Consider the following 21,460-nt stretch of genomic DNA (forward strand, 5'->3'; position numbering starts at 1 on the left):
GTTCTTCTTTCTCTAGTTTCTTTAGGTGTAAGGTTAGATTGTTTACTTGAGATTTTTCTTGTTTCTTGAGGTAGGCTTGTATAGCTATAAACTTCCCTCTTAGAACTACTTTTGCTGCATCCCACAGGTTTTGGGTCGTCGTGTTTTCATTGTCATTTGTCTCTAGGTATTTTTTGATTTCCTCTTTGATTTCTTCAGTGATCTCTTGGTTGTTTAGTAACGTATTGTTTAGCCTCCATGTGTTTGTGTTTTTTACGTTTTTTCCCCTGTAATTCATTTCTAATCTCATAGCGTTGTGGTCAGAAAAGATGCTTGATATGATTTCAATTTTCTTAAATTTACTGAGGCTTGATTTGTGACCCAAGATGTGATCTATCCTGGAGAATGTTCCGTGCGCACTTGAGAAGAACGTGTAATCTGCTGTTTTTGGATGGAATGTCCTATATATATCAATTAAATCTATCTGGTCTATTGTGTCATTTAAAGCTTCTGTTTCCTTATTTATTTTCATTTTGGATGATCTGTCCATTGGTGTAAGTGAGGTGTTAAAGTCCCCCACTATTATCGTGTTACTGTCAATTTCCTCTTTTATAGCTGTTAGCAGTTGCCTTATGTATTGAGGTGCTCCTATGTTGGGTGCATATATATTTATAATTGTTATATCTTCTTCTTGGATTGATCCCTGGATCATTATGTAGTGTCCTTCCTTGTCTCTTGTAACATTCTTTATTTTAAAGTCTATTTTATCTGATATGAGTATAGCTACTCCAGCTTTCTTTTGATTTCCATTTGCATGGAATATCTTTTTCCATCCCCTCACTTTCAGTCTGTATGTGTCCCTAGGTCTAAAGTGGGTCTCTTGTAGACAGCATATATATGGGTCTTGTTTTTGTATCCATTCAGCAAGCCTGTGTCTTTTGGTTGGAGCATTTAATCCATTCACGTTTAAGGTAATTATCGATATGTATGTTCCTGTGACCATTTTCTTAATTGTTTTGGGTTTGTTTTTGTAGGTCCTTTTCTTCTCTCGTGTTTCCCACTTAGAGAAGTTCCTTTAGTATTTGTTGTAGAGCTGGTTTGGTGGTGCTGAATTCTCTTAGCTTTTGCTTGTCTGTAAAGCTTTTGATGTCTCCATCAAATCTAAATGAGATCCTTGCCGGGTAGAGTAATCTTGGTTGTAGGTTCTTCCCTTTCATCACTTTCAGTATATCATGCCACTCCCTTCTGGCTTGTAGAGTTTCTGCTGAGAAATCAGCTGTTAACCTTATGGGAGTTCCCTTGTATGTTATTTGTCGTTTTTCCCTTGCTGCTTTCAATAATTTTTCTTTGTCTTTAATTTTTGCCACTTTGATTACTATGTGTCTTGGCGTGTTTCTCCTTGCGTTTATCCTGTATGGGACTCTCTGCACTTCCTGGACTTGGGTGGCTATTTCCTTTCCCATGTTAGGGAAGTTTTCGACTATAATCTCTTCAAATATTTTCTCTGGTCCTTTCTCTCTTCTCTTTCTGGGACCCCTATAATGCGAATGTTGTTGCGTTTAATGTTGTCCCAGAGGTCTCTTAGGCTGTCTTCATTTCTTTTCATTCTTTTTTCTTTAGTCTGTTCCGCAGCAGTGAATTCCACCATTCTGTCTTCCAGGTCACTTATCCGTTCTTCTGCCTCAGTTATTCTGCTATTGATTCCTTCTAGTGTAGTTTTCATTTCAGTTATTGTATTGGTCATCTCTGTTTGTTTGTGCTTTAATTCTTCTAGGTCTTTGTTAAACATTTCTTGCATCTTCTCGATCTTTGCCTCCATTCTTTTTCCGAGGTCCTGGATCATCTTCGCTGTCATTATTCTGAATTCTTTTTCTGGAAGGTTGCCTATCTCCATTTTATTTAGTTGTTTTTCTGGGGTTTTTTCTTGTTCCTTCATCTGGTATATAGCCCTCTGCCTTTTCATCTTGTCTATCTTTCTGTAAATGTGGTTTTCGGTCCACAGGCTACAGGATTGTAGTTTTTCTTGCTTCTGCTGTCTGCCCTCTGGTGGTTGAGGCTATCTAAGAGGCTTGATGGGAGGCTCTGATGGTGGGTAGAGCTGACTGACTGTTACTGTGGCGGTCAGAGCTCCGTAAAACTTTAATCCACTTGACTGTTGATGGGTGGGGCTGGGTTCCCTCCCTGTTGGTTGTTTTGCCTGAGACAACCCAACACTGGAGCCTGGGCTCTTTGGTGGGGTTAATGGCAGACTCTGGGAGGGCTCACGCCAAGGAGCACTTCCCAGAACCTCCGCTGTCAGTGTCCTTGTCCCCACGGTGAAACAGAGCCACCCCCCGCCTCTGCAGGAGACCCCCCCAACACCAGCAGGTAGGTCTGGTTCAGTCTCCCCCAGGGTCACTGCTCCTTCTCCTGGGTCCCGATGCGCACACTACTTTGTGTGTGCCCTCCAAGAGTGGGGTCTCTGTTTCCCCCAGTCCTGTCGAAGTCCTGCAATCAATTCCCACTAGGCTTCGAAGTCTGATTCTCTAAGAATTCCTCCTCCCATTGCCGGACCCCCAGGTTGGGAAGCCTGACGTGGGGCTCAGAACCTTCACTCCAGTGGGTGGACTTCTGTGGTATAAGTGTTCGCCATTCTGTGAGTCACCCACCCAGCAGTTATGGGATTTGATTTTACTCTGATTGCGCCCCTCCTACCGTCTCACTGTGGCTTCTCCTCTGTCCTTGGACGTGGTGTATCCTCCTTGGTGAAGTCCAGTGTCTTCCTGTCGATGATTGTACAGCAGCCAGTTGTGATTCTGGTGCTCTTGCAAGAGGGAGTGAGAGCACGTCCTTCTACTCTGCCATCTTGGTTAATCCCCCCCGTCTTTGTGTTTCTGACTTACTTCACTTAGTATGATAATCTCTCGGTCTGTCCATGTTGCTGCAGATGGCATTATTTCGTTCTTTTTTATGGCTGAGTAGTATTCCATTGTATATATGTACCGTATCTTCTTTATCCATTCATCTGTCGATGGACATTTAGGTTATTTCCATGTCTTGGCTATTGTGAATAGTGCTGCTATGAACATAGGGATGCATGTATCTTTTTGAATTATAGTTTTGTCCGGGTACATGCCCAGGAGTGGGATTGCTGGATCATATGGTAATTCTATTTTTAGTTTTCTGAGGAACCTCCATACTGTTTTCCATAGTGGCTGCACCAACTTACATTCCTCAAGTGGTCCCATTTCTAAAGGTAACCATTTAATAGTGTCTTCAGAGTAGAAAGGCAATTCAGATAGAGGATCACTAGAATGAGTACTCAAAGGAGGATAGAGGGGAGCAGTAGTTAAAGTTTTAGGTACCATTAATCTTTCATTAGCCTTCTACAACAATTCTTTCAATGAGGCTATTTTGAAATTTTGGAGCTTTTTTGGGCTTCTTCATATCACTTAAAATGGGTACAATAGTTTAAGATGATAGCTCTCTAAAATTTTAACAATTTGGAAGTTTTTCCAATTCAGAGGATCCAAAGCTTCAAAAAGCTAGCCCTATACAAATATTTCTCCCTGCTAAACTCTTACCACTGTTTCCAGTAGACCCTGCAGGCAGACATCCAGGAGACTGCCAGCTTTAACTGCATGCAAAAAAATCAGTTTTGGAATGCAAAAAGAGAACCCAATCTTGGCCATTTCAGGGTGGGGTTTCCTCTAATTTCCAATTAAGTACTTGCAAGCATACATAAACCCAGCTGGTATTCCCATAGGTGGCTGTCTGTCTCCACAGGGGCTGTTTGGCCTTTGAGGCACGATTTCCCATTATTAATTTGGTAGCCTAATTCAGATATGAGATACGATCTGAACAGCGTTATGGGGACCGTGTGGTGGATCAAATGTGTGCTGCTTCTGAGTCTAGCTCCCCAAGAATGTTACGCTTTATGGTTGGGCAGGTACTTCTGCCAGTGGGGAGGTTTGGTCAATGCATGGTGCAGATACACAATGCACAGTAGAGAGAGGAGGCCAAAGGGCAGAGAAAATTTTTTATATTTAAATTATCCTTGACTTGCCTTAGAATATGAAATTTTATTTCATCACATGTGATTTATTAAAGTGAAAAACAGAATGGTTGTAAGTGTATTGATGGACTAGGGAGTAAGACTATGAAGGCGGAAGTGACATGTGTCAGAGCGAGGATACTTAAGAGGGTACATCCTGTTCCCCTCGTAAGGGTAGGTTTAGAATGTAAGGCTGTGAAGATGGTAGGCAGAGATTAGATTATAAAGAACCTTTCATGCCACTGAGCTTACGTGTAGGCAGGAGAGTTGCTGAAGAATAAGAGGATGTGTATTCATTCAACAAGTTATTATTGACCAAATATTTATTGAGTGGCTACTGTGTGCTAAGTACTGAGGAACAAAACAAAACAAAATAATTCCTGCCTTTGGGGAGTTAACTTTCTAATGGGGAGACAATCAAAGTGAACACCTTCCAGGTTATTATAATGACTGACTTTTAATCATAGTGAAATGGAAAACTTTGGAAGGATTTGAGCAGATGAATAGCACTATTTGACTTACTCCAGCTGTTGTGTTGGGAATAAACTGGACAATGGCAAAAGCAGGGACGTAATTAAGAAGCAGTTGCAGTAATCTAGACAAGAGATAATGGTGGTTTAGAGCAGATGGCGGTCATAGCAGTGGAGAGGTTAAAAAGTGGTTAGATTCTGGATAATTTGAAGGTAGAACAAATAGGATTTGCTGACAGGATGGAGGTGCTGTTTGAGGGGAAGAAGAGTAAGATTTTTAGCCTAAGGAGCTGAAAGAATGGAGTTGCCATTAACTGAGATGGCAAAGACTACAGGAAGAGGGTGAGATCAGGAGCTAGGTGTTGCACCTGTTAAGTTTGAGATGCCTATTAAACATCAAATGGAGACATCTCATAGGCAGTTGGATATACAGACCTGGAGTTCATGGGAATGGTCCTAACTAGATCTGTGAATTTGGGGATTAAATCAGCATATAGATAAGGTTTAAAGCCAAGACTGACTGAGACTTGATGAAATCCCCAGAGAAGTGAGGTAGAACAAAGAGGGCAAAGGACAGAGCCCTGGGGCACTCCAGTGTTTAGAGGTTAGAAAAAGGAGCAGGAACCAGCAAAGTAGACTGATGGAGCAGCCAGAAAGGGAGAAGGAAAACCAGGAAAGAGTGATGTGAAGCCAAGGGAAGAAAGTGTCAGAGAAGAGGGAGTCACCAGCTGTCCCAGACCCTGGGAGGGGTGGGGGTAAAGGGAGGACTGAGAATTGATCATTGGATTCAGCAAGTCCAAGTCACTGGTGACCTTGACAAGAGCAGTAAGAGTGGATTCAAGAAGAGAAATCGAACACAGAAGTATTGACACTCTTTGAGTTTTCTTGTAAAAGGAAGGGAAAAATGAGTAGTATTTAGAGGAGTAAGTGGAATTGAGAAAGGATTTTCTTTAAGAAAGGAGAAATAATAGCATGTTTGTCTGCTGATAGAAAGATTCAGTAGAGCAGAAAACATTAATGATGCAGGATAAGGAAGGAGAGCAACATTTATATGGAGCAGAGATAGTTCATCAATGGCCACAGGAAAGAAGATAGAATATTTAGGCACAGATGGAGGTAGGTGGGTCAGTTTGGAAGTTTGTTAATACTTTCTCTGAATGCTTTACTTTCTTAGTGAAATAGGAAGCAAAGACATCAGTTGAGAGGGAGGATGGAGAAGGAAGCACTAGAGGTTTGAGAAGAGGCGGTATGAAATAATTGGGAGGGTGAGAAAGTACATGGAATAAAGGAATAGAGTGAGGGACATACTGAAATATGCTAGGCAGGACTTCCCTGGCGGCGCAGTGGTTAAGAACCTGCCTGACAATGCAGGGGACACGGGTTCGAGCCCTGGTCCGGGAGGATCCGACATGCCGTGGAGCACCAGGCCCCGTGCACCACAACTACTGAGCCTGCACTCTAGAGCCCGCGCACCACAACTACTGAGCCTGCGTGCCACAACTACTGAAGCCCGTGTGCCACAACTACTGAAGCCTTCGCGCCTAGAGCCCGTGCTCCGCAACAGGAGAGGCCACCTCAGTGAGAAGCCCACACACCGCAACGAGGAGTGGCCCCCCGCTCGCTGCAACTAGAGAGAGCCCATGTGCAGCAACGAAGACCCAACACAGCCAAAAATAAATTAATTAAATAAATAAATTTTAAAAATATATATGCTAGGCAGCAAAATGAAGATACAGTGTCAGAGAGAGACTAATAGCAAGAAGGCCATTGCAGTGGTCTAAATGAGATTTGATGAGCTTCTGAATCAATTCAGGTACAGTATTGGGGTCATTAGCGTATAGGTAGTAGTTCAAGCTTCAAGTATGGATAAAATTGCCCAAAGAGAGCAGACTGACAATAGCAATGGATAGAGACCACTGGAAGACAAGCTTAAAACTCAGAACTCCTCTAGGTAAACAGGAAAAACCATGGGAAAGAGGGCACAGAGGTAAGATTAGTTAAGGCTTATATGTGCCATCCAGGTTGATTACCTGGGAAGTTGTAGTTTTGATGAAGGAACAGGAGAGAACCCCATTTCACTGTCAGATGAGGAGTAAGTAGAAATACGGAGTACAGATAGTAAATAGACCACACTTCCAAGAAAGAAAAGTAGAAGTAGCAAAGCCTAAAACTAGGCCTGGAAAGCCATTCCTTTGGCAGAGACAACAGCTTCTGGAAAGACCAGGAGGTATAGAAGTGCACATATAAGGAATTTTAAATAGTTTGATATGAAAACTAAATTTTTTAAAATATTTGATTCATTTAATTTTTTGTTCCTTTGTCTTTTAAAACTGATCAGTGTATAGTTCTCTTTGGAGGAATTGGGGAGGGAGAAGTAACCTTCTATTTAGTTGTATGTATATGTGTCCCTTAGCTAACTTTTTAAAAAAAAATACCGAGACTTTCACATGAGGTAGACTTTGAGACTGCTCAAGCTCTTGAAATTGGAAATTAGGCAGTAATATTCTTCTTAATATTGTAATGTGTTCCCATTCTCTACCTGTCATAAAAGTTGTATGAAAGCTCCTTTTCCTTCATTTGCTTATTTTAGGAAGCAGCAGAAAATGTCCACTGAACGGACCTCTTGGACAGGTTTGTCCACTATTCAGAAAATAGCACTGGGCCTCGGGATCCCAGCCAGTGCAGTGGTTGCCTATATCCTATACCGCAGATATAGGGAAAGCAGAGGTATGTGAATCCATGGCTGTACACATGGAAATGTTTAAACTATGTTCTGGCCTTGTTAAATTGAAATGAAAACTTCCATTCCAGACTGGGTATCATTTGTCGGGATGTAATTGGCTTTCTCTGAGGGATCTTTTTTTTTTTTAATCAATTCATTTATTTTTTGGTTTTGGCTGCATTGGGTCTTCGTTGCTGCGCGCGGGCTTTCTCTAGTTGCAGCGAGCGGGGGCTGCTCTTCATTGTGGTGCACGGGCTTCTCATTGCAGTGGCTTCTCTTGTTGCAGAGCATGGGCTCTAGGTGCATGGGCTCCAGTAGTTGTGGCTCGCGGGCTCTAGAGCTCAGGCTCAGTAGTTGTGACACGTGGGCTTAGTTGCTCCGCAGCGTGTGGGATCTTCCCGGACCAGGGCTCAAACCCGCGTCCCCTGCATTGGCAGGTGGATTCTTAACCACTGCACCACCAGGGAAGTCCTTGTGAGGGATCTTTGAAACAAAGTTTTTTCTTTTCTATGTTAATGTGAAGCTAGTCTGTGAAATAAAGAACTCATTTTATAATTCTTTTGATCTCTTCCTTTCAGCAACACCAACACTACAGTGGGTTCTTTCTTTCTCCTTTTTTTATACCCATACACTTGTTTATATTTTCCTTCTACTGTTAGAAGGCTAACTGTCCGGTCCAGTTTCCCCACAGGTTGGACCTAGGGAGTAGGACCTAGAGAAATGATTTACGTACAAACAAGAGAAATTCTGAGCCTAGTGGGCTCCTCAGGCAACTTCTAGCCTTCATTCTTCTCCAGGAGTCGTGTCTTGGGAGAAGTAGTTTGCCCAGAATCCATCACCCCTTCCTTGCAGAACCAAATGACTTTTCCCATTTTAACATATGAAAACAGTAGCCCAGAGAGAATGCCCATCTTCTGGTCTTTCAGGACCTTTTAATTCCCACTCAGATGCTACTTCTCCTTCTCTTTGTGGTTGAGATCCTCAGTTTATCTCTTGCATCCACATCTCTTTGACAGCTAGATTCAGGGGAGGGCAGGTAGTAGCTTTGGGTATTATCTAAGTATGATCTGTTTATCTATGCAGAAGAGCGGCTGACATTTGTTGGGGAGGATGACATCGAGATAGAGATGCGAGTCCCCCAGGAGGCTGTGAAGCTCATCATTGGCCGGCAAGGAGCCAATATTAAGCAGGTAACTGTGTGAGCAGGCAACAGCTTTCCCAGGGATTGATTCTGTTTTCCCTCCTCTGCCCCCATTCCATAAAACCCACTCACACTATGTATATTTTAAACAGAAAAAATACAGGAACTTTTTAGCTAACTGCTATTTTCCTTCTAGAGATGAGTACTTCTCCCTAGAGAATGGGTGACTTAACTTGAAATGGGGATTTTTAATTGGATGATTCTCAGCCTGGTATAGCTTGAATCATTCCTTTCTACTATGGAATTATGAACTCTCATTAATTGACAGTAACTAATTGCTCCCTGATTCTTTTTACCATCTCCTGTTGTTCAGTTGGAATGTCAGTAAAGTAAAATAATTGATTCTCTAATCCAAATTAGGGGGAAAGAGTGTTCTAAACACAGAGAAACTGTTTTGGATTAACTGCTATTTGGGGTTACCTTTGTCTCTAATCTCCTTCCATAAGTACACGTAATTGAGGACTGCTTATAGCACCCTGAGTTCACTGGCTGCTGTGTCCAGTTCCATCTACCTCCAGGGTTAGGTTTAGAGTATCCTTGGCTGACCCAGATGAGAGCTTGTCCAGCGCGTACTACCACGTATCCTTTTCTCTGCAGCTACGAAAACAGACAGGTGCTCGGATCGATGTGGACACAGAGGATGTAGGAGATGAGCGGGTGCTGCTTATCAGTGGTTTTCCTGTTCAGGTGTGCAAGGCCAAAGCAGCAATTCATCAGATCCTGACTGAGAGTACCCCAGTGTCTGAGCAGCTCTCAGTTCCCCAGAGATCTGTGGGCAGAATCATAGGTACCACTGGACAGCTTCCTCTGCTGTTTCCTTTTTTGTTTACCTTTGCCTTTCTTTCACACCTTCCCAAGGGTTTCTCCTGGCCTACTTCCGCTTCACCTTGCTGAGAAAAAAAGGCAGGGACGTTGAGACCAGAGCTTTACTTTTTTACAGAAGTAAAAGCAGTGGTAAAGCAAAACTCATTACCTCAAGAAGTTGTATGATCTGAACCTTACAAATAGGTTCCAGAAGGGTTCAGGTAAATGTATTTACCTCAGATTTTTAAAGGGAAGCTAAGGATGCTCATTTTATCCCAAGTCTTTCAAGACAGTGCTCTAGAAAGCACCTATTATGCCTTCCCCGGAGCATTCCTTACGCTGCTGGTAGAGGCAGAGAAATGTCCTGTCCCTGGTCCACTGTTTCACACACTGTGTAGGGTATCTTCTAATGAAGTGGGGATGTAAAGTATGCCGAGTGGCCAAAAAATGCAAGTGACATGACCACATTAACCTAGCCAATGTGTAGAATTTAAATAAAATGGATAGAGCAAATAATCCAGTATTCCCCTTAGTATAATACAGATTTCGGTAGCTCCTGCTTTCCATTCACTATCTTCCATTCTGTTTAGTTTGAAAATGAGAACTGACTCTCCCCTCCTAGTATGTACAAAACAGTGGTGTCTCTAGTAGTTAAGGTTAGCAAGGAGGGAAGGACAGGTTTTTATGTATTATGCAATGCAGGGAGAGGCGGCGAGACAATTCGTTCTATCTGTAAGGCCTCGGGAGCCAGAGTAACCTGTGACAAAGAATCAGAGGGGACATTGCTACTATCAAGACTTATAAAAATCTCAGGAACACAGAAGGAGGTGGCAGCAGCTAAGGCAAGTAGCTGATAGATTTGAATTGTATCTAAGAGTGAGAAGAACACTTTACTCCATCCCAGGTCAATATCTGGCCATGTAGATATCATCCCTTGTCTTATTTTCCACAGCATTTGATACTGGAGAAAGTTTTAGAAGATGAAGAACTTAGGAAGAGAATTGCTCATTCTGCAGAAACCAGAGTCCCACGGAAGCAGCCAATCAGCGTAAGAAGAGAGGAAGTGACAGAGCCAGCTGGGGCTGGAGAGCCAGCTTTATGGAAAAACACTGGCACTAGCTTGGAGCAGGCTGCACCTCTGGCAGTTCCTCCCCACAAAGGAGGTGGCGACACGTCTGTTGTAGGACCAGAAGAGCGTTCCTGCAAGAAACCTAATGATGACAACTTTCAGAAGTTTGGAGCCCAGACCAGTCCAGAGACATCCATGTTTGAAAGTAAGTAAGAAAGAGGGAACCCCGGAGCCATATGGAAGATAGAAAAAGTGGCTTAGATAACCCAAAATAGGAAACAGTAAAAAAAAAAATGTCTATTTTCTCGACTACACTTACAAGTCTTTAATCACAGATAGGACTTTCTGGCAATATTTTACTTGGGATTAGTACTAAACACAAATACTTTTTTTCTGAATACAGCACAACTAATAATTATAGAAAACAATATAGAAATGTGCTAGTTCACAGGAAACTAGTCTGTGAGTAATACATCAAATAAGTGAATTACATGGTATTCTTTCTCCAAACCTATTTATTTAAATAAGTAAAATACTGAGTGCAGTTTTTTTCCTGAATCATTACTGTTTTAAAAAATCGACACCATTCAAGAAGAATAAAAAGGCTGTGGGCTTTTTCTTCTATGTATAGGTACTGGGATGGGCAGGGAAGACCAGGGCCCCTCAGAGGTTCATAGACTTGTCCAGGGTCACATAATGAGTCAGTGATAGAAAGGGATCTGGAACAGGCCCACATCTGTCCATGTGTCTTCTCCCTGGTCCATGCTGCAGCTAGCATATGGGGATTTCCCTTCATTATAACTGGTGGCTGATTTGAATACATGGCAGATGACTAAGAATGTGACCGAACTCTTATTACTCAGATACATAGAAAGGAACAGAACATAGCTTCGTATTTTTCTTCAGGATATTCTTGTATGATGCATCCGGTTGTCCCTCTAGCCATTTTTAAATGGTAATAGCCACTTGGTATTTGTACCTCTCACCCTCCTGATGCAGTCTTCCCATTTCAACCAGAGATGATTCTAATAATGGTCACCATATTAGTTAATAATGATTCTGCAGCTTAACTTGCTTATCCCTGTGGTTAGTCCCCAGTCCGGACTTCAGTTTCCATGCTGATGAATTCCTAGAAGTCTATGTCTCTGCCTCTGAACATCCTAACCACTTCTGGATCCAAATCATTGGCTCCCGCAGCCTGCAACTGGATAAGCTTGTCAGTGAGATGACCCAGCACTATGAAAATAGTCTGGTGAGTTGCCATAGGGACAGGGCAGGGGTTTGATGGAAAGGGGGCATATCTTTTTCATTGTGACATATTCTCTTCCCTTTTCTGTGGAGCAGCGGCTTGTTCTTCCTTCCTTCTGGTATCCACTGTTTATATTTTAGCCTACCCCTTCCTAACTCTGCCCTCTCCTGCCTCCTCATCCCCTTGTGTAGCCTGAAGACTTGACAGTACATGTAGGAGACATTGTCGCAGCACCTTTACCTACAAATGGTTCCTGGTATCGAGCCCGGGTCCTTGGCACCTTGGAGAATGGGAACCTGGACCTCTACTTCGTTGACTTTGGAGATAATGGAGATTGCCCACTGAGGGACCTCAGGGTGCTCAGGTCAGCGTGGGGGCCAGGCTGGAGTCTCACTTACTGACTCAGTCCTGGCCATAGGGTGGTGAGCTGTTGGCACTTATCACCAGGGGGCGTTGGAAGAGAACCTCTTTACAATGATCAGATGATTATCATCTTCTGCTGGGTTAACTGCTGTCTAGAAGCCAGGAATATAAGAAGGGCCTTCTGGCACTAGGATTCTAATTTCAATTTCTTTCACTTTAGGAGTGACTTCCTAAGCCTTCCATTTCAAGCAATAGAGTGTAGTCTGGCACGGATAGCCCCCTCAGGTAAATTAGTCCTATTACCTATTGACTTTGCCTCCATATAGAATAACTTTCATAGAGCACATGGGAGGGAGTCTCACATTCCCAGGCTTTTTGAGCTCGGGGGGCTCAGGTGCCTTTTCATCACTAGTGCTAGAAAGCAACGGCCAGAAACTTGCCTGGCAGTCAGACATAGGTGCCTTTTGAAGTAGACAAAGGTAGTTCCAGTTTTCCTCCAGGACATAATCCCACCCCCGTCAGCACTGACCCCTTCTTAGGCGCTCTCTACGATTTTTTACGAGGTGAACAATGGGAAGAGGAAGCTTTGGATGAGTTTGACAGACTCACTCACTGTGCTGACTGGAAGCCCCTGATGGCCAAGATCTCTAGCTACGTCCAGTCTGGGATCTCAACTTGGCCCAAGATCCACTTATATGATACTAGCAATGGGAAGGTAAGACTGGGGTTCACACGTTGCTCACTGTCTCTTCAGTGTATTTATAGCCTCATTTACTTTTTCTCTCCCAGAAACCCTTACTTGATGATATTTCTAACTCGTAAGATCCTACTTACTGAACCACCAAAGGAGTTTTTTAAAGTATCAATCCTAGCTCTTCTGCCTTATTTCCTCTGATTTGCCCTTCCTTCAGAGAGAACATCATTCCCTTTTCATCTTTTTTCTCAGAAACTTGATATTGGGTTAGAATTAGTTCGTAAAGGATACGCAGTTGAGCTTCCTGAAGACATGGAAGAAAACAGAGCTGTCCCAGTAATGTTGCACGGTGTGGTGAGTGAGCCATTGTAGCCATTCAGGGTGCTGCTTTGGGGCAAATCTGGTGCCTTGAGACAAGAGGGCTTCTAGTCGTGCATGACAGTTTGTAGAGCGTTCTCTTCTCTTAAGGACTCTGAGTTGCTCCACTAGTTGATCACAGGAGACCTTGGGTGCCTCAGCAGCCAAACCAGATTCGGTGAGCAAAATGATGGGACGGCTTCTCCTTTCCCACCAGCCAAACACATTCTTCCTTTTTCTCTTGTTTTCGTCCCTTCAGGCCACAGAAACAGATGTCTCTCTCCGCAGCACGGTCACTGAGACCAAGAAGAGCCCTGGAGAGATGGCAGATACCCTGTCCTGCCTCAGTTTATTAGGTACAAACAGCATTTGCTCCCTAGAGCATCTCTAGAAGTCACCATTTCTTAATCAGCCTCTCCAACTAGGGAGGTTGTTAAGACTTACCTCTTAACCAAGGTGGTCATCGAGCACCAAGAAGCCCTTTTAGCAGGGCTAAAATTTAGCAGCCCTTTTAGCAGGGCTAAAATTTAGCAGTGCCTGCTAAATTAGGGCAGTATCTAACTTTATCCTCATTTCCGCTAAATAGAAGCTGCCTCTATGTCTGGTGATGATAACCTTGAAGATGACTACTTACTCTGAGGTCACCTTCAGTTGCCTCAGCCATCTGCTTTGCGGTAAGTAAAGCTATCATCTATCTGTAGCAACAGGAAAGTAATTAGGGTGACAACAGGGGCCTTGCCTCTTCCCCATAGCCCATCTTACTACTACTTCTCTGCAGCTGCTTTCCTGCAGCTTTACTTTCAGACTGAGCCCTTTCAAGCTTTTTGTGTCTTTGTGTCTTTGGCAGGATTTGGCATAAGATTTGGTGCCTGGAGAGAGGAGCCTGTGATAGAGATCAGTGCAGTTCTTCCTTCATTATATACACGATCTGGCTTGCTGTGGACCAAATGCATTTGCTCCTTCCACTGGACTACCAGAAAGTGTGAGGGGTGGAGGGAGACAAACACATGCCCCTACTCCACCACCACCCCCTGCTCCCCTTCCAGTGTTTGAGTGCTGCTGCGCTACTTCCAGCCTGCTCAGCGTCCAGCTCGTTCCCCTCGGCCAGTCACAGAGCACACTGCTGCTAGGCTGTGTCCTTTTGAGGCTGGGAAACAGCCAGGGTTTGGTTATTGGAAATGATGATTCTGCAGCCTTCTGACTCACCTCATCAGGTGACTGGTTAAGGAGAGTTTTTTGAGTGGTGAACTCAAAGACTGCAGTTGAGTCAGGAGGCAAAGGCAAAAATCAGCATAATTATATTGAAAAGCCTCAGGAAGTGGGAAGAGAATACTGCCTCCCAGCCTCAACTGCTGATATGTTATTGGAGACAAGTTTTTTGAAACAGTGCTCCAACTATTTCCCATAGTTGAGAGGTAACTCAGGAAATATTCTAAATTGCTGGTATAGTATCTATAATATATATGTATACACACACAGCCATAGAGAGAACTTATGTAGCTGTTCAAATCATTTGGGGGGTCCTTTGCTGAATAAAGTTCTCAAGAAAATTATTTAAAACTAAATGCTGGTTGAATCACAAGGTGGAAACAAGTCTATGGGTATCTTGTGAACTGAAATCTGGTGAAAACTGCCAAACACCTCACACAGAGGGGCCCATCTATGAAACGTCTGTCCCTCTCATGCACAGATCATATTCTTGCCGTAAAGCAACTTCAGAATTAATCATTCACTAAGACCCTACCTAAAAGGAGTAGATTAGGATTCTAGAAACATGGGTTCTAGGGATAGATCTTTGTTGTGAACTTGCGGGGCCTGTTTCCTTATAGCATCTCTCCATTTCTGACAGTATTTTGAGGATCCAGTGAGAACTGTGAAGGTATTTGAAAGTAATGTGGGTGGTAGAATGATGGCAAATGAACTTTTTTTTTTTTTTAAGATCAGCAAGGTAAAGTAGAAGACTTAAAACTAGTATATAAGGCTATCATATGCAGGATTTTTTAAATCCAGGAATTAGTGACATCCACCCCTATACACATGGCAGCTATATTTTCCCATAGACACAATTTTCAAATTTTATTGTCTTAGAAAAGTCTCAGTACCAAGCAGCAGAAAGGCTTCAGTGAAGGAGCGTCTCTGAGTAGCTTGGGTAGTCCCACAGGAATCAGTGAAGGGCTGCCATTGATATGACATTTCAGACCTTGGCTGCACTCACTCAGTGAAGCAGGCTCGGCCCTGGAATTGGAGCTGCTGTACAACAGGGTCATGAGGCCAGTTAGTCCCCAGTTTCCTCAGCCTTTACGCCTTTTTTTTTTTTTTTTTTTTGGGAATATTTATTTTTTTAATTGAAATGTAGTTGATTTACACTGTTGTGCCAATCTCTGCTGTACAGCAGAGTGACTCAGTTTTACACATATAGACATCCTTTTTTTATATATTCCTTGCCATTATGGTTTATCACAGGATATTGAATATAGTTCCCTGTGCTATCAGTAGGACCTTGTTATCAGCCTTTACTCTTGAGAGGTCCCCTGATAGAAAACATTCATAGGACTTCTTGCTCTGGAAAATGAGTAGTGTCTCATTCTTAACTGTAGTTTGTCACTGTGTATGAAAGCCTGTTCCTTTAATATGGCCTTTAAGCCTTGTCAGTTTGCACTGCATTCTGATGGGTTCCCTAATCCAATATAACTCTCTACTTCTCCTGCTTCCTGGGATGTTCCTCCCCTTGGGCCAGTGCCTCGGGAACCATGTACCTTCTCTGATGTCCTCCACCTCAAAGAGAAGGAAATAGCACTTGTCTCCAATTTGAACCAAAATATATGGATGAAAGTCTCCCAGTAAGGCTTAAGTCTTCCTGAATTCCCTAGTGCTTGGTTTTGCTGCTGGCAGGTGCTCAGATGGTTAGAATAAATAGGGGAAGGCAAAAACTGAAAATCCTTGGATCCTTTCTCTCTCTGGCTCAGGCCCCTTTGATCTTTTCAGTCATCAAATGTTTATCTATCTATCCTACAGTGAATTCAGCTCTGTAAGGCTCAAAGAAACAGTGAACACTTGAGGATTGCACTACCCTTTATTCCTAAGATGGAAGGTGTTCTGAATCACATCCTGGGCCCCTGGTTCTCATTTATCAAGGCTCCCAGCCCTTCACAGAGTAGGAATAAGCATGTTCAGGGAGGTTCACTGGGCAGGTGGCTTATGTCCCTTTCAAGGGGATACACCATAAAGATGACATTGTTCCAGGGAGGAAGGGCCGGGTGATCTGGTCTGACCACTTCAAAGCCCATGTAGCTGAAGGCCCGTAGCAGGGCACCTGTGAAAAGAAAGAACAAATTAGAACACTCTGAAACTCAATACAACTGTTCCCCCAGCCTTGGCTTCTTCCAGTAGGAAATGACTTAGGGGGTGTGGGAAACAGTGTAGTGCAGGCACTGGGATGATGTGCTTTCGAGTCAAACAAACCTAGACTCTAACCTGGCTGGAGTTTACTATACCGGGATAGCATAGTAAACTCTTGACCATCTTTGTCTTTTATCCAATGAAGTATAAACTCCTTGAGGGAGGAGGTGTAGTTTCTGTAATGTGTGCCTAGCATCTGGTTAATTATATTCCTATGCTGCTGGCCTAATGCCTGACCCTTTCCCTCTATAGGTGTTTAATACACTTGAGATCCTTTCTGTCCTACCAGCCAGGTCCCTTGAATGGCTTCTTTGTCATTTCACCAGTGCTCCTTCAGTCTAGATTCTGATATCTACGTGCAGGGCCTTCTTCATAGTCTAGTTATGACTTGAATGAACAGAATGCTAGATGCCTTAATTTCCTTGGCGGGGAGTAGGGGGTGGGTGTTGAATCCCTGAACTGCCTGAGCATGCCCTTTTTTAAAGAGTGAGGGGAAGAAGGTCTACAAAGGAAAAGTCACTTGTCAGCTGCTTCAGCACAAAGGGCCGGGAAGGACAGAGCAGATCCCCACCTCTATCATTGCGGTTGTTCTGGAAGTTTACAAGCACAGAATCCACATTGGTCTTCTCCTCCACGTACTCCAGTGTTGCAGTCAAACTAGGGACCAGAGGGAAGATGGTCAATGTAATGTTCAGCAAACTCAAAATCCAGAAAGACACCTACTTGCAGCAGAAGAAATGTTATTACTCAGTTTTTCCTGACCCAAGCCAGGAAATGAAAGCTGCTAAACTAGTTTTGATAGATTTTTTTCTCTGAAGCCAAGGGATTATACACTACTGGACTGACACCCATGCCGTGGAAGGGGCTTGGGGTGAAGGGGCCACTCTATAAAGACAAACAGCTAGAGAGCACTTCCTTTAAACTATTTATGGATTCCCACTTGTGTTTCTGAATCAGTTTAGCAACCTCCCATGGGCTGTTATCCTTTGAACCCCAGATCCTAGCTCAGCTCACAGGCTTGTTCAGTGGTTTGAATGTATCCAGCTCCTGAATAAGCCCTCACTGGTTAGCATGCCCACTACCTGATTATGACATAAGAGCGAAATCCCCTAACCTCTTTCCTCCCCTCTCCCCCATACAGGCTCAGTCACCTTTCCCGGCTGCCTTGATCCAAGGCCCGGTATGGGATATCTAGGAAGAGTCTGTGGTCACAAAGAAGGCCGTGCCAATGGGCAGAGGTCTGGGGGGTGAGGCGGAAGTGGAAGTCTAACTGCACTGGGTCCTGGTGAAGCAGGGGGTCAGTAGCCAGCACCGTCAGGTTCCCAGCCTAGAAAAGGGGTAAAAATGAGAATAATAGTCTCCTATTTCTGTGCTCACCTAACCCTCAAATCATATCTCAGGCCAGTTTGGGTGTGTCTGTGGAAGCAAGGCAGGGGCTGATGGAGAGCCTGGGAGAAGTGGAGCCAAGGTCTTAACATCCCTTAGTCCTGGGACCTAACTCTGTTCCTATCATGGAGTTCTCTTTGATACAAATAATTTGGAATCTGGAGTCAATGGAGTATTACTGCCTGCTGACCTCCCTCGGTGTGCTCTAACCACTCAGCAACTTATATTTACATCAGAGAGCTTACTCTAAACAAAGCTGTGCCATCTATTTACTGTCTCACTGATAATACTCTTCTGCTTTTTTCCATCATAAGTTTTCTCTAAATTCTCCCATTTCTTACTTAAAATGCATAGCTCATACCCAGGCCATCTATTTACTGTCTCACTGATAATACTCTTCTACTTTTTTCCATCATATAAGTTTTCTCTAAATTCTCCCATTTCTTATTTAAAATGCATAGCTCATACCCAGGCATGTTATTGAGATATGATACAAAGGCAAGGGCAGGAGTTCTGGGTTCTAGTCCCAGAACTTAGCTTAGCATCTAAACAGCTTTATGTCTTAATACAGTCTATCTTTGTTTCCACTTTCTCTTTTCCCATCCTGCTTTTCACCACCAGCCCTAGGACCTTGCCTTAAGATCTCTGGACCAGAATCCTTGTCTATAAAGGAGCTTTTACACATGAGCTCCGAGGTCTCATCTAGCTCTAGCTTCTTATGATTTATTTTCCAACTAGCTAATGTCCCTTTGCAAGATGTCATTACAGCAAGGGCTACCATGTCACAGCATCAGTCCACTTACCGAATGTAATTCTTTAAGCTGGTCTTGATCACCCTGCTCGCTGCTTCTGCCCCCCTGAAGGCCTACTAGGGACTCAGGAGCACTGAAGGCAGCAACGGGGTCGGAGTGTCAAGTCCTCCTGTTCCTTATAAGTGATGCTGATTGGGAAAAAGAGGTCCAAATTAGTTTATTTCTGAGTCTGAGATGGTGAAAGACTCTTAACTTCCAGGTACACAGGGCCAGGCTCTGGCACCATCTTCTCTATCTTATGTGAACCAACCTATCTGTTTCCATTTTCCCAAGCCAGCCAGATAGAAAAAGTTTATGAAGCTCCATGCCAGCCTTCTACTCTATTTTGCTATTATCATCTTTTGCCACTTGGGAAGTTCTTTCGAATTCTTTTTTCTTTACAGTTTATGTAAACAACTACAAGTAGAGATGAAAACAAGTACCTTTTATAACAAGGCAGCATCTTCTCCCGGAGGGTGATCCGGTATTTGTAACAGTAAAGGTAATAGGCGTATGGTGACCAGATCGGGTAGCGGTAGTTCCGTGTTTTTCCCCTCTTGATATAAGAAAGGGAGTAGATAGAGGGGCGCGACCTGTTACAAGGCAGTTTCTTAGTTCAGTGCCTCCCCAAGGCAAAGTGAGGTTCAGGGATGGGTGGCAGAGGTTCAGGCAACTGGTGCCATTGTGACACGGTGAACACTATGACATGGACAAAGCGTCAGCCCTTACATCACCTCAGGACTCCTCTCTGCTGCTCCCTACCCCATTACCCCCTTAGGTAGCCCCAAGGCTCCTGTTCAACTAGTATGCCCTTCACAGCTATATCAGAAGTTAAAATACTTTCACTTCTGTAGTGGTTGGTAAACAGCCCTGGCTGACCACTTGTGCCCACACAATGTGGGCTCCTCTCTGGCATGTGCACATGCAAACACACACTTCAGCAACTAAAGGGTTGGGGTCTGACACTGCAGGAAGCTTCTAAGGCCCTGATCCAGCATCTGACCTGACTGGTTGGTTCCTGGTTCCTATCAGTTAAATATTTTTATTATCATCCCTACCTTTAATAAGCCAGTGGTGCTACACGTTGTTGAACTTTCTCATTGCCTTATAGGGTAGAAATCACAAACCAAATGCCTCCGGGGGCCTGGACAATTAATGGAAATTAGTGGAGCTGCGGGGCAGGGCTGAAGCCAAATGAAAAGCTCACACCCTAAAAAAAAGTGACACAATAGCTCCAAACAGCTGCCATGCAGGAATGCAGACTCAGTGGTACCAGATCATATGATTTTTCAACAGAAACTGGAAAGATAGATTTTTGTGATAAATTTCTCAAATTTTTAAAAAATATTGGCTACTAACTTAAAAAATAAAAATTGTTGATTAAAAAAAATCAACATGGTGAGTCAAATTTGGTTCTGGGGCCACCAGTTTGAGACCTCTGCATATTCATTTATTCATCCATTTAACAAATATTTATTGAGGACCTACTATGAGCTTAGGATACACAGTAAACAAAACAAAGATCCCCTGCCCCATGGAACTTCTAACAGTGAAAGAACAAACCTAAACACTAAGCACAAGAAAATTATTTCATATGTTAGATGATAGCTGCTATGGAGGAAAATAGAGTAGAATAAAGAAGGATCAGGAGTGTGAAGGGGGTGGGGCAGTTGCAGTAATAAATAGGGTGATCTAAATAGGCCTCATTGAAAAGGTGACATTTAATCAAAGACCTGAAGAGGGTGAGGGATTTAGGCCAAGTGAACATCTGAGGGTAAAAGCATTCTGTGTCAAAGCAACAGCCAGTGCAAAAGCCCTAAGGAGAATGTGTCAAATGTTTTCCACAAACAGCCAGGAGTCCACTGTGGGTGGAGTAGTATAAGCTATAGGGAGAGTATAAAAAGAAGAGAGCTAATGGGGCCAGATCATTGTAGGGCCTTGTAGACCATTGTCTGGCCTTTTTCTTTTACTCTGAGTAAAGGGGGAAGTCATTGCAGGTTTTGGGTAGAAGAGACATGATCTGACTTGTGTTTTTAGAAAGATTCTGACTGTTGTAAATAAACTGTAGAGCTTCAAACGATGTTTGTTAGGAGACTATTGCAGTAATCCAGGAGAAAGACAGTGTCTTATTCCAGGGTGGAGCATTGCAGGTGATGGGATGTGGCTGGATTCTGGAAATAGTATAAAGGTAGCACCCACAGGATTTCCTGGCGTAGGAGAGAAATTGAGTCCAAGAACTGAAAGAATGGAGTTACCATCAACTGAGAGGGGAAAGGCTGCAGGTGAGGCACTATGGGGCAGGGTATAGAGATGGATTTAGTTTGGAGCATGTTAACTTTGAATTGTCCATTAGACCTATAAGGGGAAGATGACACGCAGTTGGATACTCATGTCTGGAGTTTAGAAGACTAGGGTGAAGACAGAAATTTGAAGTCATTGGCATATAAATGGTATGTTAAGCCATGAGACTGAATGGGATCACCAAGAGTGTGTACATTGAGAAGAGTAAAGATCCAAAAACTGAGTCCTGGGGGCACTCTGAGAAGTGGGGAATAAAAGAGAAATCAGCAAAGGAGACTGTGAAGGAAAATAGTGAAGTAGGAAGGAGATAAAAACAAATTGGTGTCCTGGAAGCTAAAAAAGTGTAATTAAGAGGAGGGACTACTGGTCAAAGGCTGTTTATGTGTCAAATAACATGATGTATAGAGCATCTTTCCATAAATCTCTTCTGCCAAACAGACCCTATTCACTCCATTTATATGGTTTGCTCCCCAGTACTGAGACCCTCCACGGAGGGAACCGTCTCCATTGTGATTTAGAATTCTTTAAACATGAGCCTAAATACTGCAGTGTCACGATTAAGGATTAGGCGACTTCCTGGGGCTTGCAAGTTTTCCAGAGGATCCCATCCTTCCACCACTTTTAGGCAGGTTTGAAGTAAGG

At 43.4% G+C, this 21,460-nt stretch overlaps 2 protein-coding genes across 8 annotated transcripts in view; one reads left to right on the plus strand and one right to left on the minus strand.

The window, feature by feature from the left end:
* Nucleotides 1–14,016, plus strand: part of TDRKH (tudor and KH domain containing) — a 31,125-nt gene extending 17,109 nt beyond the window's left edge. For 4 of the 7 annotated variants that reach the window (XM_082474672.1, XM_082474674.1, XM_082474673.1 and 1 more), the window contains exons 2-14: nucleotides 7,073–7,209; nucleotides 8,288–8,394; nucleotides 9,003–9,192; nucleotides 9,912–10,051; nucleotides 10,162–10,483; nucleotides 11,370–11,530; nucleotides 11,719–11,891; nucleotides 12,111–12,175; nucleotides 12,454–12,605; nucleotides 12,837–12,938; nucleotides 13,201–13,297; nucleotides 13,528–13,615; nucleotides 13,789–14,016. In XM_082474672.1, the coding sequence (XP_082330798.1) occupies nucleotides 7,086–7,209; nucleotides 8,288–8,394; nucleotides 9,003–9,192; nucleotides 9,912–10,051; nucleotides 10,162–10,483; nucleotides 11,370–11,530; nucleotides 11,719–11,891; nucleotides 12,111–12,175; nucleotides 12,454–12,605; nucleotides 12,837–12,938; nucleotides 13,201–13,297; nucleotides 13,528–13,580 (1,686 nt within the window). In that variant the 5' untranslated portion in view covers nucleotides 7,073–7,085 and the 3' untranslated portion in view covers nucleotides 13,581–13,615; nucleotides 13,789–14,016. The remainder of the gene's footprint in view (nucleotides 1–7,072; nucleotides 7,210–8,287; nucleotides 8,395–9,002; nucleotides 9,193–9,911; nucleotides 10,052–10,161; nucleotides 10,484–11,369; nucleotides 11,531–11,718; nucleotides 11,892–12,110; nucleotides 12,176–12,453; nucleotides 12,606–12,836; nucleotides 12,939–13,200; nucleotides 13,298–13,527; nucleotides 13,616–13,788) is intronic. The other 3 variants (XM_082474676.1, XM_082474671.1, XM_082474675.1) reach the window with 3 other exon arrangements.
* A 1,979-nt stretch (nucleotides 14,017–15,995) lies between these two features.
* Nucleotides 15,996–21,460, minus strand: part of RIIAD1 (regulatory subunit of type II PKA R-subunit domain containing 1) — a 52,043-nt gene continuing 46,578 nt past the window's right edge. The window contains 5 exon segments of the mRNA XM_082475061.1: nucleotides 15,996–16,254; nucleotides 16,912–16,997; nucleotides 17,492–17,667; nucleotides 18,530–18,604; nucleotides 18,606–18,666. Of these exon segments, the coding sequence (XP_082331187.1) occupies nucleotides 16,112–16,254; nucleotides 16,912–16,997; nucleotides 17,492–17,667; nucleotides 18,530–18,604; nucleotides 18,606–18,666 (541 nt within the window). The 3' untranslated portion in view covers nucleotides 15,996–16,111.

Source organism: Balaenoptera physalus (genome assembly GCF_965194825.1).
Source record: "Balaenoptera physalus genome assembly, chromosome: 1".
NCBI classification, from domain to species: domain Eukaryota; kingdom Metazoa; phylum Chordata; class Mammalia; order Artiodactyla; family Balaenopteridae; genus Balaenoptera; species Balaenoptera physalus.